This window comes from Heterocephalus glaber, unplaced genomic scaffold, assembly GCF_053883595.1.
Source record: "Heterocephalus glaber isolate CG9 unplaced genomic scaffold, H.glaber_assembly_v1.0 deba00001472, whole genome shotgun sequence".
Taxonomy (NCBI): domain Eukaryota; kingdom Metazoa; phylum Chordata; class Mammalia; order Rodentia; family Bathyergidae; genus Heterocephalus; species Heterocephalus glaber.
Window position 1 is genome coordinate 84,705,686 of NW_028258315.1, and position 17,374 is coordinate 84,723,059.

The window sequence follows — 17,374 nt, forward strand, 5'->3', positions numbered from 1 at the left end:
TGATGGGACAGTCATGCATTGGGACAGTCATGCATGTTCCACTGGTGATTCAAGCCAGTGGGAATGTGTTAATCCTATTTTATTTTGGTATTTTTCTTTGTAAATTCAACTTCTGAAACTGGCATTTCAGATAAGTTTTTTTCTTGTAGAGACCAGGAAGACTGGCTCTTACGTGTCTCATGTCTGATTCTTCTCATAGGTGTTGTGGCCCCTTAAGTTAATTGGCATGTGTACTTTTATTTCTTAAGTGAACAGAATTATTGTGGAATACTTGACTCAAGTTAAGATCTGATGTGAAGAATTCAGCTTGTAGTGTCTGAAGAATGACTTCTTGTAATCAGAATACTAGCGGTAGAGCTGTTAAATAGATCACATTCATGAAGGCTATCTTTGTGACATACTCTTGACATATACTCTCTGAGCTTCTTCTGCTCTCAGTTTCTGCCTTGGTGTTTATAATTAAGATGATATGTGCAATCATCTTTTCTTTTTCCTGGAGTCAGAATGAAGTTTTTGGTTTCATTTTCCATTTGATAATATTGGATGTATTGACGTACTTTACTATCAAATGGATGGTAAGTAAAATGTCTCCAACTAGAAAGTAAGTAAAAAGAAAGTAAAAAGTCAATGCTCAGATACAGGAGCTCTTGGAATATACTTATAGAACACACACAAAAAGCCAAATATGGTTATTAAGTATTATGTGAATGGATCATCATTAATTCTTTATTAGAAACTATGTATATTCTTGTTCTAAATATTGTACAGAAAAACTAATGCATCAAATTGACATGAAAAATATGAAGCTATCAGAATATGTAATGCATATTATATTGCTGGTTACCTGGTAGAACCTGTTAATGCATGGTCCTTGGAATGTTACAGCATTTTTAGATGATGTCATTATGGATCTCAAAGACACAGTTATATTACCTGTAAAAAAAAGAAATACTTGTTTGTGAATTCCAGATTTTGGCAGCTTCCAAAAGGTAGTCTTTTCTGTGGGCCTCCTTGCCATGGTAAAACATTGATTGTGAAGGTTACAGTCAAAGAGTCAAGAAATTACTTCTGTAAACCTATAAAGGGCATCAACAAATAATCTCTAGCTAGCTTCATGCTTAATGATGAAGGCTGAAATGTTTTTCCCTTATACCATAAACAATGCAGAGGTGTCCTCTCATAGCACCCCCTTTACAACATCATACTGGAAGTTCTAGTCAGTGCAAGAAATCTATAAAAATACATACTATAGATTCAGAAAATATGTAAATTCGTGGAACATAATTGTCAAGGCAATTCAATGGGAAAAGGCAAAGGTTTTATGAAAGCCAGTTTGGAATATATATCAATAACCCATAAGTTATTCTTACTATATGATTTAACTTTTCAGCATAAATTCATCATCACAAAAATTAAATTATTCTTTGTATTTATAAACCTCTGTAATCATAAGCTTCTGATTTCCTGAAGTGGCCTTCTTACAAATTTTACAGAAATAACAGAATCTAGAATCTTTGGCTTTCTATCACATATGAACTTGTAACTACATCTGTGTCATTCTCTCTTTTTCTCCCAGTATTATCTCTTTTGTGTCATGTCATGTTTTTCTACCTATGAACTGGGTCCTGTCTTCTTGTATCTCCTCAGTAATCCTGAACCATTAGATATCTTTATTTTTTATGTCTTCAATCTTTTCTTCTGGATCCATTGACTCTCATGAGTTAGTTACATTAGGATTAATAAGCCCCTTACTCCCATTTCTTTCAAATGCTACAGTATCTTTTTTTATTGTTTCTGTAAGTGTTATCTTCATTTTCTATATATTCCATTTTAATCTGCTGTCTGTCTCTTTCATTCTGTTTGAATGACTCTGGTGAAATTACCAGTGATCTTATAGTGAAATCCATTTTTAAGATGTTATCTTGATTTGATGGTAGCATTGTACATCCTTCACTCCCTCTCTCAAAATGTTCTTTTTTTCTAGTTTCAATGATATCATGTTCTCTTGATATTTCCTGGTATCTTTACTAATATTTTATATAGCCTTTAGAATTTCAAGATTATTGGGATTTTTTTCTTGTCCATTTTCTTATCCTGTACTTTACTTACTGATCTACTGTTAACTTCTAAGTATCTCTAGTTCAGAGTGCCCCTTCTAATTCCATATTCATATCTGCTTCCTAGATTGCACTTCTATCTTCCAAAGTTCTTCCAAACCCATTTTGTCCAAAAATAAATTCATGTCTTTTTCTTATAAACTCCTTTCCTGCCTATCCTAGCCCAGTGACTGCACTAATATTTATCTATTTGTGTAAAGCAGAAACTGAGAAAGTCTTACTGATTTCTTACGGCCCTCATTCCTCATACCTAATTAGACCAAATATAATAGATTTATCTCATAAATATCTGAAGATCTTTTTTTCACTTTTTTTCAGTCTTTATCACTACCACCTTAAAGCCACTAAAATTCTTTTCATAAATAGGCTTTCTTGCTTATCATATATGCGGAGTTTGATGAACCGTAACCAAATTTGGAAGTTCATGTGGGGTACCTATGTTATCTAAAAGTGAAAGTATATATCTTTGTGATTAATAGGTATTGTGGAGAATACCCTTAAACGGAAAAAAGCACCTCAGAGAAGTGGTCATTCATCCTCTAACAGTCCTTCCCACAAGGAACAGAGACAGAATATAAACCATTTTATTATGAATATTGTGTTATTTTAAGCCATGGCTAAGTTACAAAACAGAGTGGCTTTTAAAAGGGAGAGGTATATTAGTCTTATGTAGTAGTCCTACATGATAAGTTCACAGTGGTATATCAGCACTGACCCATGCCATGAAGGTGTTCGAGATATCCCAAGTCCCTTCCCTTTTGTTCTCTGTCATTTCCTTAGAGCTAGGCTGCTCAGTCTGGTCTGTGTGTGGGAAATTCGCATAACTGTCAGAATGGAAACTGAAGGTAAACATGGAACAGAGTTAATTTTACATTTTTTAATCTAATTATAAAATATTAGGTTTTGTGTTTTGAATATGTTTCACTTTTATAGGAAAATTTTTATTATCTTTACAAAAGTATTGGTCTGTGGCAGGTAAGGAATTTTTTTTTAAAAAAAGGATCTTTCACCAAATGTCCTCTTTCTTCTCCTTTCCTCACTTATTATTTTAAGAGTACCTTAAAATGTAAAAACTTCTTAACCCACAGGACTTACAAAAAGAGGTCATTGGTCTGACTTTAGCCATTGTTATTGATCACTGTTCTAATCCCATAGAAAGGAAAGAAAGCTAATGCAAGGCTTTGTGTTTTTGTTGTTATTTTCTTTATTTAGCCAGTTAAAACAGTGTTCCCTTATCACTAGTGCATACTGGACTACTTGTAAGCATAAAGGAACTGTAAAACCCCGTCTTAGCTAGTTTACCATATGCTCGGCAGGAAAGGGAAAACAGATTTGGAGCCACAGTCAGTATTCTGAAATACCACAATCAAGGTTCACAAAATACAAGTGTTAACATTCAAGCATTGACTTTCAATCAAGTTAATTCTTACATGAATAGTTCTCTGTAGGATACTCTAGGGCAGTGATGGCCAACCTTTTAGAGCTTTCAATGACACAAAGAGCCCATTGCAGCACACTTGCCTTAGGTTGGCCATCAGTACTCCAGGATATCAGTAGGAATATGTTTTCTTACTAATAGGTTATAATTATTGTTCTTGTGCCCCCAAGATCAATTATTGTACAAAATTCTGTGTAACTACTCAAAGTTGTCTTATACTAGTATTAAACTATTACATTCAAATTATAAAATGTATGTATACTGCATACTATTATAAAGTTTTGGCAAATCTGTCAAAATACTGCAATGGGAAAATTACATCTGGCTTTTTCTTTTTTCTTTTTTTTTTTTTTTTTGATGCTGGGGATCAAACTCTGGACCTTGCACTTGCAAGGCAGGCGCCAGAACCACTGAGCTAAATCCCTGGCCACTGGCTTTTTATTTTCTTATATCAATCTGAATTTGAAAATTTTCTATGATTTAATTTTCATCAATTTATATTAACATCATAATTTTGGGGGGTTTGGGGATTTTTTTGGCTATTTTCTTAATAATGTTGAATTAACTAGTTTTCTTTCTGTATCTTAAGCAGCTGTGCAATGATTTATGTACAATATATTTATCATATTGTTATTTGGATCACCTAAGTATTTTAAATGATGGAAATATCCACTGATAGAGGGATTAGTTATAAACTATGGATTGATTGCTGTTTTGCTTTGAAACATTTTAAAAACAACACATAAATATTTCTTTGACTAATACAATGAAATAATAGAAAATTGTTGGAACAATATGTGATTTCAGTTTTATAGGAAAATGATAAAGGAAAAATGTTTTCCTGGGATGCCCTACCGAGGTCGCGAGTCCAACGGAACACGCCGAATCAGCCCACAGCAATCCACTGGAACCCTGCCCGCTCCTCTGTACAGCCACCTGGTTCCACACTACAAAGACTCAGAGGACACCAAACCACCAGACCACAGTACTGGGTCCTGCTGCTCCCGGCCCAGAGGTAGGGGCTTCTGAGCCACCGTCCCACTGCTCCTGGTCCAGAGTAAGGGGCTTCCTGGCCACCATCCCACCCCCTACTCCCAGCCCAGAGGAAAGGGCTTTTGGGCTGCCTTCTGTCCTGCTGCTCCCGGCCCAGAGGTAGGGGCTTCTGAGCTGCCATCCCACTGCTCCTGGTCCAGAGGAAGGGGCTTCCTGGCCACTGTCCCTCCCGCTGCCCCCAGCCCAGAGGAAAGGGCTTTTGGGCCGCCTTCTGTCCCACCACTCCTGGCCCAGAGGAAGGGGCTTCAGGGCCACCATCCCTACTGCCCCTCCCAGCCCCTGTCCCACCTCTCCCAGCTCAGAAGAGGTGATCCTCACAGGGAGCCAACAGCAACCCCCTGGCCCCCCAGTCGAAATGAGAAAACACATAAATAAGTCTCAAAACCAGTCTTCCAGATCACCTACAGCAACCCCAAAGGGAAATGAGATGGAACATTCTGATACTCAACCACCTGGACCCACTGAACTGGCAACAAAAGGGGATCTGGAAAAAATGAAATCAGAAGTAATTTCTCAGGTAACAGGAGAGATTTTGCCCCTAGTGCAAGTCATGATTAATAAATCTAGAGAGGAGCTGAGGAACATGATGGAATCCCAACATAGGAAACATGAAATTCATAAAACAGATGCAAATAGATTTCCAGGATATGAAAAACTCCATTGAAAGTCTGCACAGGAGAATGAGCCAGTGTGAGGACAGAATTTCAGATACAGAAGATAAGATTGCAATTAGTGACCAGGAGAAGAAAAATTGCTTCAAAATTATAAGGGAACACGAGAAATTAATCCAGCAGCTGCTAGATGATGCAAGGAAGAATAACATAAGACTGATTGGAGTCAATGAAGAAACAGGAGAGAGTGGAGATGACATAAAAAACTCTTCGCAGAAGAAATGGCAGAAAACTTCCCAAGCAGGGGAAAAGAACTTGACATACAGATAAGTGAGGCATATAGGACTCCAAATAGCCTTGATCAAAAAATATCTAGACATAGGCATATAATTGTTAAGATTCCAGAAATTCAACAGAAGAACAAAATTCTACAAGCAGTTAGAGAAAAGCAACAAATCACATACAAAGGAAAGCCCATCAGAATCACAGCGGACTTCTCAACACAAACCATCAAGGCAAGAAGAGCTTGGAGTGACATATTCCAAGCCCTAAAAGAAAACAGCCTCCAACCCAGATTGATGTACCCTGCAAAACTATCTTTCAAAATGGATGGAGAAATAAGATACTTTCATGACAAAGAGCACCTTAGGAACTTCATGCATACCAATCCAGCACTCCAAAAAATTATACAGAATATCCTAGGAACAGACATTGAGGATCACAACCCCAGGAAGCAAAGCAGAATGAACCCATCTGGCATGACAAGAAATTAAATGTAGAGGGGAAGAACCCAACAAAAAGAAAAAGTCATGGCAATGACAAGTGAATACGTTTCAGTTATAACCATCAATGTTAATGGTCTCAATTCACCAATCAAAAGAAATAGACTGGCAGAATGGGTCAAGAAGCAAAATCCAACAATATGTTGCATACAAGAAACACACTTAATTCAAAAGGAAACTCATTGACTGAAAGTTAAAGGGTGGAAAACAATACTCCATGCAATGGGAACCCGAAAAAAGCAGGAGTAGCTATCCTCTTTACAGATCAAGTACATTTCAAATGAACACTGATTAAGAGAGACGAAGGACACTACATCCTTGTAAAGGGAAAAATCCAAGAGGAAGAGATGACAATCATAAATATCTATGCACCAAACACTAGTGCGCCCAACTATATAAAACAAATACGGACATGAAAAGTCATCTATGCACTAATACAATTGTGGGGGACCTCAACACCCCAGTGTCACAAACAGATAGATCAACTAGACAAAAAATAAGGAATGAAATATTAGAACTCAGTCAAACTCTTGAACAAATGAACTTAACAGATGTTTACAGAGTCTTCCACCCCACAAAATCAGAATACACATTCTTCTCAGCTGCACATGGGTCATTCTCCAAAATAGACCACATACTCACACTTAGAACATGTTTAAGTAAGTGCAAAGGAATTGAAATTATCCCTTGTATATTATCAGACCATAGTGCAATGAAATTGGAGATCCATAGCAAAAGAAACTGCAAAAATTTCATAAACACATGGAAACTGAACAACACACTTCTGAATAACCAATGAGTCACAGAGGAAATGAAAGAAGAAATCAGACAGTTCCTTCAATTAAATGACAATAACAATACAACATATCGGCATCTATGGGTCACAATGAAAGCAGGCTGCGAAACCAGTGAGCTAAATCCCCCGCCCTTTATTGGTTGATTTCCTGATGATAGCCATTCTTTCTGAAGTGAGATGGTATCTCAGTGTTGTTTTAATTTGCACCTCTCAAATGACCAGTGATGCACATTTTTTCATGTATGTATTTGGCCTTTCTACTTCTTCATCTGAGAAGTGCATATTCATTTTAGATCCCCATTTTTGGATTGGATCTTTGAATTTGGGGGGCCTAATTTTCTTTGCAAAAATTTTTTCCCAAATTGTGGGTTTTCTTTTTACTCATTGGTGGTTTCTTTGGCTGCAAAAAAACTTTTTAATAAGATGAGATCCCAGTTTTTGATTCTTTGTGATATTTCCTGTGTGATTAGGGTTTTGTTAATAAACTCTTTGCCTACGTCCATATCTTCAAGAATTCTACCAAGAAAAAAAAAAAGTGTTCTACCTATTCTATCTTCCAGATGATAGTATTCCTGTTTTAATAGTTAGACCTTGATCCATTTCAACTTTAGTTTAGTGCATGATGAGAGATAATGAGTCTAGTTATAATCTTCCACATGTGGAAAGCCAGTTTCCCCAGCACCATTCTTCCAGTGAAGGTGTTTGGCTCTTTTGTTAAACATAAGGTGGCTGACTGTGTTTAGATTTGTTTCTTCATCTTCTGCTTCATTGATTCTGAGGTCTGTTTTTGAGCCTATACCATGTTGTTTTTATCACTATAGCATTGTATTATAATTTCAAGTTAGATACTGCAATACCCCCTGCCTTGCCTTTGTTGCCTAAACTTGTTTTTGCTATTTTAGGTTTCTTCTGGTTCCAAATAAATATTAGGATTGATTTCTCAAGTTCTGTGAGACATATTATTGGTATTTTTATTGGTATTGCGTTAAATCTGTATAGCAGTTTTGTCCATTTTCACTCTATTGGTTCTTCCTACCCACGAACAAGGGATATCTTTCCATTTTCTGATATCTTCTTTGATCATGTTTTTCAGAGTACTGTAGTCTTCAGTGTAAAGTCTTTTACTTTCTTTGTTAGATTGATTCCTAAGTATTTCATTTTTTGGATGCTATTGTGAAAGATGTGGTTTCCCTAATTTCTCTCTTAATGAATTTATTATTTGTGTACAGCAGTGCTATTGATTTTTTTAATGTTGAGTTTGTATCCAGCTATGCTATTGAGCTTGGTTATTAAATCTAGAATTTTTTTGTGAATTTTTTGTGGTCTTCTATGTAGAGTAACATGTCATCCGCAAATAATGATAATTTAACTTTTTCCTTTCCCATCCTGATTTCTTTCTCTTGTCTAATTGTTCTGGCTAGCATTTCCAAAACTATTCAATAGGAGTGGTGATAATGGACATCACTGTCTTGTTTTTGATTTTAGAGTGAAAGCCTTTGACCATTTAGTGTGATGTTGGTTGTTGGTTCGTCAAAAATGGCTTTTATCAGATTGAGGCAAAGAATATCTATTCCAGTTTTAGGGCTTTTATAATAAATGGGTATAGGACTTTGTCAAGTGCTTTTTCTGTGTCTATTGAGATGATCGTGTGGTTTTTGTCCTTTATTGTAGTAATATGGTTTATTAAATTTATTGATTTGGGTATGTTGAACCATCCCTGCATCCCTGGAATGAATACAACTTGGTCCTGTTGTATAGTATTCTTGATGACTTGCTGCATTTTGTTTGCTGGTATCTTTTTGAGAATTTTTGCATCTGTGTTCATTAGGGAGATTGGACAGTAGTTCTCTTTTTTGGTTGCATCCTTATCTGGTTTTGGTATTAGAGTAATGCTTGCTTCTAGGAATGAATTTGGGAGTATTGCTTCCTTTTCAATTTCATTAAAGTGTTTGAGGAATGGTAACATTAGAGCTTCTGTAAAGTTTTTGTGGAATTTAGCCACGAGTCTGTCAGGACCTGGACTTTTCTCTGTTGATAGGTTTTTAATTACATATTCAATTTCATCGACTGATACTGGGTTATTTAGAATTTTACATCCTTTGGATTTAGCCATGATAATTCATATGTATCTAGAAATCTGTCCATTTCTTCTGTGTTTTCCATCTTATTGGCATACAGATTCTCAAAGTAGGTATTGATGATCCTCTGGATTTCTGCTGGGTCTGTTGTAATTTCACACTTTTCATTCCTAATTGCATGGATTTGGGCCTTTTCTTTCCTTATTTTAATAAGGTAGGTTAAGGGTTTCTCTATTTTATTTTAATCTTTCAAAAAACCAACTCTTTGATTCATTGATTCCTTGTATTATTTTCTTAGTCTCAATTGCATTAATTTCTGCTCTGACCTTTATAATTTCCTCCCTCCTATGAGCTTAGGGCTTGACTTCCTCTTTTTGTAGAAGCTTGAGGTTCCACATTAGGTTGCTCTGTTTTTCTGATATGGGAATTGACCGCTATAAATTTCCTTCATAAGACTGCTTTCATTGCTTCCTATAAGTTCCAGTATGTTGTATTGACAGTATCATTTTGTTGTAGAAAATGTCTAATTTCTTTGATTTCATCTGTGACCAACTGGTTGTTCAGGAAGGTGATATTTAATTTCCATGTCTTTTGAAGTTTTTTGATTTCTTTTGCTATTGATTTCCAGCATCACAGCACTATGGTCTGATAATGTGCATGGAATAATTTCAGTTCCTTTTCTTTTACTTAAGAATGTTCTATGAGCTAGCATGTGGTCTAGTTTGGAGAAAGTTCCATTTGTAGCTAGAAGAATGTGTATTTTTATGATACTGGGTGGAATACTCTGTAGATATCTATTAAGTCTATTTGTTCAAAAGTTTGGTTCACTTATATTTCTTTGGTAATTTTTTATCTACTGGATCTGTCTGTGACAGTGGGGTATTGAGGTCCTCATTTCAATTGCATTATCGCTTATTGCTTTTCATACCCATTTAGATTTGTTTTATATAGTTATGTGCACTGGTATTTTGTGTAGATATATTTATGATTGTTATCTCTTCCTCTTGGGTTGTTCCCTTAACAACTCTGTAGTGACATTCTTTGTCTCTTAATTATCCTTGGCTTGAAATCCACTTTGACTGCGAATAGAATAGCTAACCTTGCTTTTTTTTTTCTGGGTTCCTGTTGCATAGAGTATTGTTTTCCATCCTTTGATTTTCAGTCTACTAATTTCCTTTTGAGTTAAATGTGTTACTTATATGCAGGATAATTGTTGCATCTTGTTTCTTGATCCATTCTGCCAGTGTTTCTTTTGATTGGTGAATTGAGACCATTTACATTGATTGTTATAACTGATATGTATTGACTTATCCTTGTCATATTTTCCTATTGTTGATTCCCTTTCTATACCCTCTGTTGAAGTACTTGCCTTGTCTGGAGGATTCATTCTTTTGGGGTTCACGGAGTTGTAGTATTTACAGGGTTTTTTTGTTTTGTCATGGAAGTATCCTATTTCTCCATCAATTTTGAAAGACAATTTTATGGGGTTCATCAATCTGGTTTGGCAGTTGTTTTCTTTTAGGGCTTGAAATACTTCATTCCAAGCTCTCCTTGACTTAAGGGTTTGTGTTGAGAAGTCTGCTGTGATTGTGATGGGCTTTCCTTAACAGATGATTTGTTTCTTTTCTCTAACAGCTTTGAATATTCTTTTCTTGTGCTGAATTTGCAGAATCTTGACTGTTACATGCCTTGGTTTAGATTTTTTTTTTTTATCTTGGCTAATTGGCATTCTGTATACCTCACTTAGCTGTATATGAAATTCTTTTTCCATACTTGGGAAGTTTTCTGCCATTACTTCTGTGAATTTTTTATGTCATTTGTAGTATCTTCTGCATTTTCATTGATTCTGATCAATCTTGTGCTATTGTTCTTTGCATTATCTATTCCCCTTTGGATTGATTTTTCATGGTGCATTGCTGTTTTTAAGAAATCTTTATTTTTATGATCGATAACCACAATCCTGTGTTCTGGATCTGATATTCTGCCCTCAAATTGGTTCATTCTGCTGGATATACTTTTAATATAATTTTTAATCTTCTGGATATCTGAATCTGTTTCATGGATTCCGGTGCTTTCTTATGTTGGACATTCATGGTTTCCATCATTTTCCTAAGCTTCTCTATTTTTTAAAACTCTGTATGTACTCTGGATTCACTAATCATGCCCTTCATTGTGATAATCATCTCACAAGTAATCTGAGAAATTTTTGTGGTTTAATTTTTTTTTTTTTTGAGCCACATTCATCTGCTTTGTTACTTCTACTGTTAACATGTCACAGAGTCCAGGTAAGTGGCTTTTAAATTGTTCCACATCCTTGCACCTTAGGGCTGCCTTTGGTGAGCTGCAAGTCTAGGGTTGCATCTTACTACTATTTCTTCTTATTTTTCTTTCCTTTTTTTTCATTTTCTTAGTTTTATTCTTGCCTCAATGCTTCTAAATTGTTTATGGCAGTATCTTTATTGCTAGTATCAAGAACCCTTAGGAAATGGCTACTTCTCAGAAATGTTTTCTAGGAGTAGCTGGCTTTTGGGTTTTGAGTATGTTGGAAGATCCTCTTTCATTTTATTTATTTATTAATTAATTTATTCTTTATTTTTTATTTTTGGTACTGGGGATTGAACCTGGATCCTTGGGCTTGCGAGGCAGGTGGCAGAACCACTGAGCTAAATCCCTGGCCCTCCCTCTTTCATTTTATTAGGGATAAGAAGTTGCTGTCTATTTGGCCTAGCTCCTGATTCTTTGAGACTGGGCTATATATTGTTTATAACCCTCAGGCAATCTCAGTCTTGGACATACATGGAAGAACAACTGATTAGAATAACTGATGTCACTGTGGTTAAGTAGTACAAACAGTAATAACAGTAACATCGGACTTAGCATTGAAAGTGACAAACTGTGTTAACTATTAATTTAGCACCTTGAACTATAAGAAGATTTGTAGTTATGTAAGAAAATATAGAACAACCCAGAAAATTGTATGCAGTAGGTATCCCATCAGTATGGCCATTTTACCCTCAAGGGAGAAAATTTAAAAGGGGTTAGGGGAAGATATAGAAAAGTAGAAGAAAAGAGATTAGAATGAAGGCTGGAGGACAGAGTAAGATTTTGCAAGCTTTAGAACTAGTGAAGAAGTAGGGAAAGAAAGAAGGAAGAAAATAGAAACAAGAATAGAACAAAACAACTGCAACAAAACTAAAGACAGTGTTCACGCATGCAAACAAGAAGAAACAATAAAGCAAAAGAGAAAAAATTTTTTTCTTTTTTTTGTTTTTGTTTTTCCCCATTAAGTTTATTGGTACATTTTAGGTATAAAATACATTTACATACATCATTGGGATCTTGCACCATTACATGAGTATCTTGGTTCTTATTTTTTTTCCCCTTCCCCTACCTTCCCTTCACCCCCTCCACCCTTCCCTATTGGCAAAGATTTTGTTTGCATTTTTTTCCTTCTCTTATTTTTTCTTTTCCCTTCTTTCCTTTCCCCTACCCTTCCCACTTCCCCTCCTCCTTTAAATGTTTACTTCTTGTTACACAATATCAATTATATATTTTTAAAATTAAAATATCAAGACCTAGGAGACATTACCACAGATTTTACAGAATTTAAAAGGATATAGAAAGCATAATATTAAAATCTTTTTTTGAAATCAATTTGACAACTTCTAAGAAGTACCTTGGAAGACAAATTAATGAAACTAACTCTGGAGAAAATATAAAATTTGAATAGCACCTATTAAAGAAAGTATATTCCTAGCTTGAAAACCTACCTGTATGATAACAACAGGCTCACATACATTTTAACTGATAAATTATATCAAACATTTAAAGCAGAAAAAAAAAAAGAACACTTCTCCCCTCATTTTAGGAACTCAACATTGTGCTAATCCTAAAACTGGATAAAGATAATAGAAGAAAAAAGTATGAACATAGATAGAAATTTGTTTAACAAAACAAATTATTAGAAGTCAGATCTGGCTGTATATAGAAAGTGGTTTTATTATAGGGATGCCAGTGTTGGTTCAGCATTGGAAGATCCACCCCCCAAAAGTCATTATTTTAACAGAGGAAAGGAAAAAGCCACATGATCCTGTCACTAGTTGGAGAAAAAGTATTGGACTAAATTCCACAGCTGTTCATGGTAAGAGCTATCAGGAGACTAGAAATAGAACAGAATTCTCAACAGATTAAAGACATGTACTCCATACTTCCAGTGAGAACGCCTTATATGAATGGAAAAGATACAATGCTTTCTCCTTAAGATGGGTAACAAAGGCAGATATGCTTACTCTTCATCTGTCCATTAAACTTTGAAATCTAGGCCCAAACCAAAATAGTCTGGCAATAAAATGACACAATAAGGATAGGATTGGCAAGGTAGAAGCAAAATCTTTGTATGTAGATGAAATGATCATCTACAGAGAAAATACTAAGAAATCTCTAGGAGCCCCTAGAACTTGTATTTGAATTTAGCAGTATTAGAAAACACAAGGTATATATAAAAATTCAGGTCTATGTATACTTGCTATAAATGAAAAATTGGATATTGAAATTTAAAAGTTATGTAGGAGTACAAAGGACCTAAAAAAAAGTAAAAAGAAAAAAAAAACTAAAAAAACCAGTGTTGGAAGACGTTTAGTACCTAATTTTGACTTCTTCTAAAGGTACAGTAATCAGGACAGTGTTGATGTAAGGAAAGACATATAGATCACCTTCTCTGCCCTAGGAGCATGGAATGGCGGTGGGGGAGCCTCCTCCCGGGTGCTGGGACTGGCTCACCTTCTCTGCCCTAGGAGTGTGGAAATGAGAAAAAAATTTAAAAGAAATAAATAAAATTTAAAAGGTGAAGGAAGAAAATCAGAAAAAAATGTCTTCTTCCAGTTGTGTGTCTTCTGTCATTGGTAGACACAGAGAGCAGACAGAGCCTAGATCTGTGAGACTGATTTGAGCAAGCCAGCAGTAGAATTATGGCAGTGGGTGATAATCCCAGTATACTTGGTCCTTTCCTTCTACTTAAGTTCAGGTTGCTTCTTGTTTATGGCTGTGAGGCAGGGACCTGAGTTGTTCAGCCTGAAACAGTCCAGGTGCCTCTTTCCAGCTTGAACTCAGCTCCCTGATTTCCAGCTGGTTTGAACTTGGCTGTGTCTCACCCTGACCCTGGACTCTCTCAAGGAGTGGGACCACCTTGTCCTTCACAGCTTGAGCTTTCTACTTTTTAAGCTTAAGGGATCTTTGACGAGGCCGCCCCTTCTCTGTGACGGACTCTTATTGCCTTCTCCCACCCAGTCACTGTGGCAGGGTGGCCCAAGGGACCACTTGTTCTGTGACTTCCGATTCCCAGAGTAGCTCAATCTTAATAAACCTTTTCCTGAAATTGTTTTTGATTCTATCATTCCCAAGTATGGCATACACTACAGTGAATTTCTTCTCCAACTTTAGTGTGCTATGCAGAAGTAGTCATTTTCAGAGTAAAACCCCATGCTGTACAGTATTTGCTGCTTATAGTAACCCTGGGTTTTTGTTAGGTCTAGCACTGTTGGCCAAGTCTAGTAACTAAGTCTGTTGTTTTTTCCTAGAGCTACTGACCCTCTCTGGGTTCACCACGTTTGCAGAGACAGGACCTCTTCCCCACCAGCTGGGATTGGCATTCCAACTTGCTACATTGTTTCCTCTCTGTTGCCTTCCGTTTCTCCATAGTGTCTAGTTTTCCTGTCACTTCTTTCTTGATTCCCAGCCCTCTTTTCATTTTCTCTGCACTAAATTGTTTTTCAGGGGCCTGCCTTCCAGGTCCTAGAAAGGCTGTATTTTGCCGCCAGTCTTTGCTTGACCATTTTTAATCTTCCTTGTGAATTTTTCTTTTTGTTCATATTCTGTTCTAGAATTTCTAATTTCTTTCTCTTTATTCATGTTCTCATTTTATTCATATATTATTTTTTGTTTCCTTTTATTATTCATGTTTACTTTTTGCTCTTTGAGCATCTTTAGATAGCCATTTTCAAATCATTATAAAATAGCTTCAATTTCTACACTTTTATAGGAATGATTACTGTCAATTTGTTTAGTGCTTTGAACTAGGCATACTTCCTCTTTCTTTGCATATAGTGTGCAGTTGTTGTTGTTGAAAAGTGGATATTAGAATATTGTAATTTAATAACTCTCAAAATATTATTTTCCTTTTTCTTAGGGTTTGCTGTTTTCTTTTGTAATTGTTGAAGACTATTGTAATTCACTTGTTCAGTAAATTTCCCAAAGTTTTTGCAAGTATTTCCTCCTTATCACGTGTGATCGTTGAACCCATTTTTTCTTAGATTATATTCAGCTTGGGTTTTGACAGAGATACAGTATTCTTGAATGTTGTTGTTGTTGTTGTTGTTGAGAAGTGGATATTAGAGTATTGTAATTTGGTAACTCTCAAAATCATATTTTGCCTTTCCCTGGGGTTTGCTGCTGTTTTTGTCATTGTTGTTGTTGTAGTACCAGGGATTGAACTTGGGACCTTGGGCTTGTGAGGCAGGTGGCGGAACCACTGAGCTAAATCCATGGCATGCTGGTTTTTTTAATTGTTGAAGATTATTATATTTCACTTGTTTAGTAAATTTCCCAAAGTGTTTGCAAGTATTAACTCCTTAGATTGTGTTCGGCTAGGGTTTTGACAGAGATACAGTATCCTTGAACGTCAACAGCTATGGAAAGCAACAAAAACAAAGAAACAAAAACCACAATCTCTCCCTGTGTTCATAGACGGGTGTCATGCTGTGGCAGACTTATATTTGGCTAAGCTTACACTGATCTTATAGTGGCCATATTGTTTTCCAGAGATTTGACAAACTTGGCTTTTACATTTTTGGCTTGTTTTTCATTGTTTCTGTGGGAGAATGAGTAATTGGAGTATCATACTCTGCTAGTTTTCTGATCTTATTTTGCTTTCTTTTGTTGTTTTAAAGAAATTATTAATTTAAGAGGAATAAAATATTTTCTTAAAATAGTTTCTTTGTATTTCTATTTTATATCTGAGTTTTCTTTATGTAAAATTATGTGAAAGTATTAGAAAACTATATATGGCCATTAAATCATTAAAGTACAGATAAATTTACAATGGTAGATTAAATAGAAAATCATAAAATTCATGAATTTCTTGTATTGATTAACACTGGTTCTTAAAGCTAAGATATAGTCCTGGATTTTTATCTTAAATAATTAGCCTAGGTGATGACGAAGGCAAAACTTAAAAACAAACAAAAAATGACAGCACCTAAGTCTTATGTATTAGATAAAACCCTAAAGGCCATAACTAATACTCTGTCACCTTCCCCTCTAATCTTTCCCCTCTCTGTGGCTGCCATTCTTTGCCCTGACAACTCTGTTCCTATAGATAATGGTTTTGCTACATCCTGCTTCTATGGGAGCCTATTTCTTTTTCTTCACCAAACCAAGGGCACCCAGATGTGCTAAATTACACACTGTCATTGCTTAAATAATTGCCTGTGTTCTGCTTCTGTGTAAAAGGAATTGCATAGCGTCTGTTCAGGGCTCAGAATTTGGAGTGTCAAACTCCTCTGAGCCCACTAGTGTAATAAAACTTGGTTACCCTCCACCTCTTTGAGTACTGCTCCATTTATTTGTGTGCTGTTCTTACCATTACATAGGGAGGCTGATAGTTACTTTGATTCCTGAAATGTATTATGCTTAGTGGCTACTGTGTTTATGGGTGAAGGGTGACGCTGGCTGACATAAATATTATGCTTTGCCTTATTATGATTATGTGTCAACATATGAGTATACTTTATTCAGTTTTTTTAAATCATGTGATTTATAAGAGTTATGAATTTAATTAAAACATTCCTGTAATGTATGGTAGTTCATTTAAAAGAAAGAAGAGATTTCAGGTCCTTATTAAACCCATAGTTTGTTTTCATCTTAGTTTGAACCAAGTCATTTGAACCCCCATCATTTACTGCTAAATATCCTATATAGTTAATTATAGTTCTTAAACAAGTTATGGTAAAACTTTTTTTTTTAAAGTATGTAATACTTTTCAGAATTCATAGGTGTGATGTGATCTACTCATAGTGCTTTCAGATGTTAAACGAAAGGCACATTTGAGTAGGTATGCTTATTTATAGCATTAATCTGGCTGTTTTTAACCTAACCTAGCTTAAAATCTCTGGTTTTTAAAATCATCTGTCTCCTTCATGAAGCAGACAGATGTTTGTGCATGAAAAGTACTACAGAAATTTATTGTAAACCTTCATTTAGCATGATGTCAATAGTATACAGATAGAATCAATAAATGCTCTTAGCCAAACATGACTGCAGTATGTGTGTGTCTGTGTGTGTGTGCATTATTGGAAAACAGCCTATTCATTCTTGTAGTTATGGCTAACAGGAACCTTAGTTCAAGAATCAGAATAGCAACTAAAAACATCATATTAAACTCTCTTGCACCCTCTGTTGTTATTTTTAAGGAATACTACACATACATTCCCATTATTGTATTAT

General features: G+C 35.6%; 1 protein-coding gene across 14 annotated transcripts in view; it reads left to right on the forward strand.

Annotated features, from left to right (window-relative positions):
• The window catches only part of Tbc1d5 (TBC1 domain family member 5), a 630,984-nt gene that overhangs the window by 319,771 nt on the left and 293,839 nt on the right, over positions 1 to 17,374 (forward strand). For 4 of the 14 annotated variants that reach the window (XM_087181481.1, XM_087181482.1, XM_087181479.1 and 1 more), the window contains one exon: positions 4,363 to 4,570. The exons of the other annotated variants lie outside the window; for them this stretch is intronic. In XM_087181481.1, coding sequence (XP_087037607.1) covers positions 4,375 to 4,570 — 196 coding nt within the window. In that variant the 5' untranslated portion in view covers positions 4,363 to 4,374. Of the gene's footprint in view, positions 1 to 4,362; positions 4,571 to 17,374 lie in introns of those variants that run through there. 14 annotated transcript variants of the gene reach the window in all.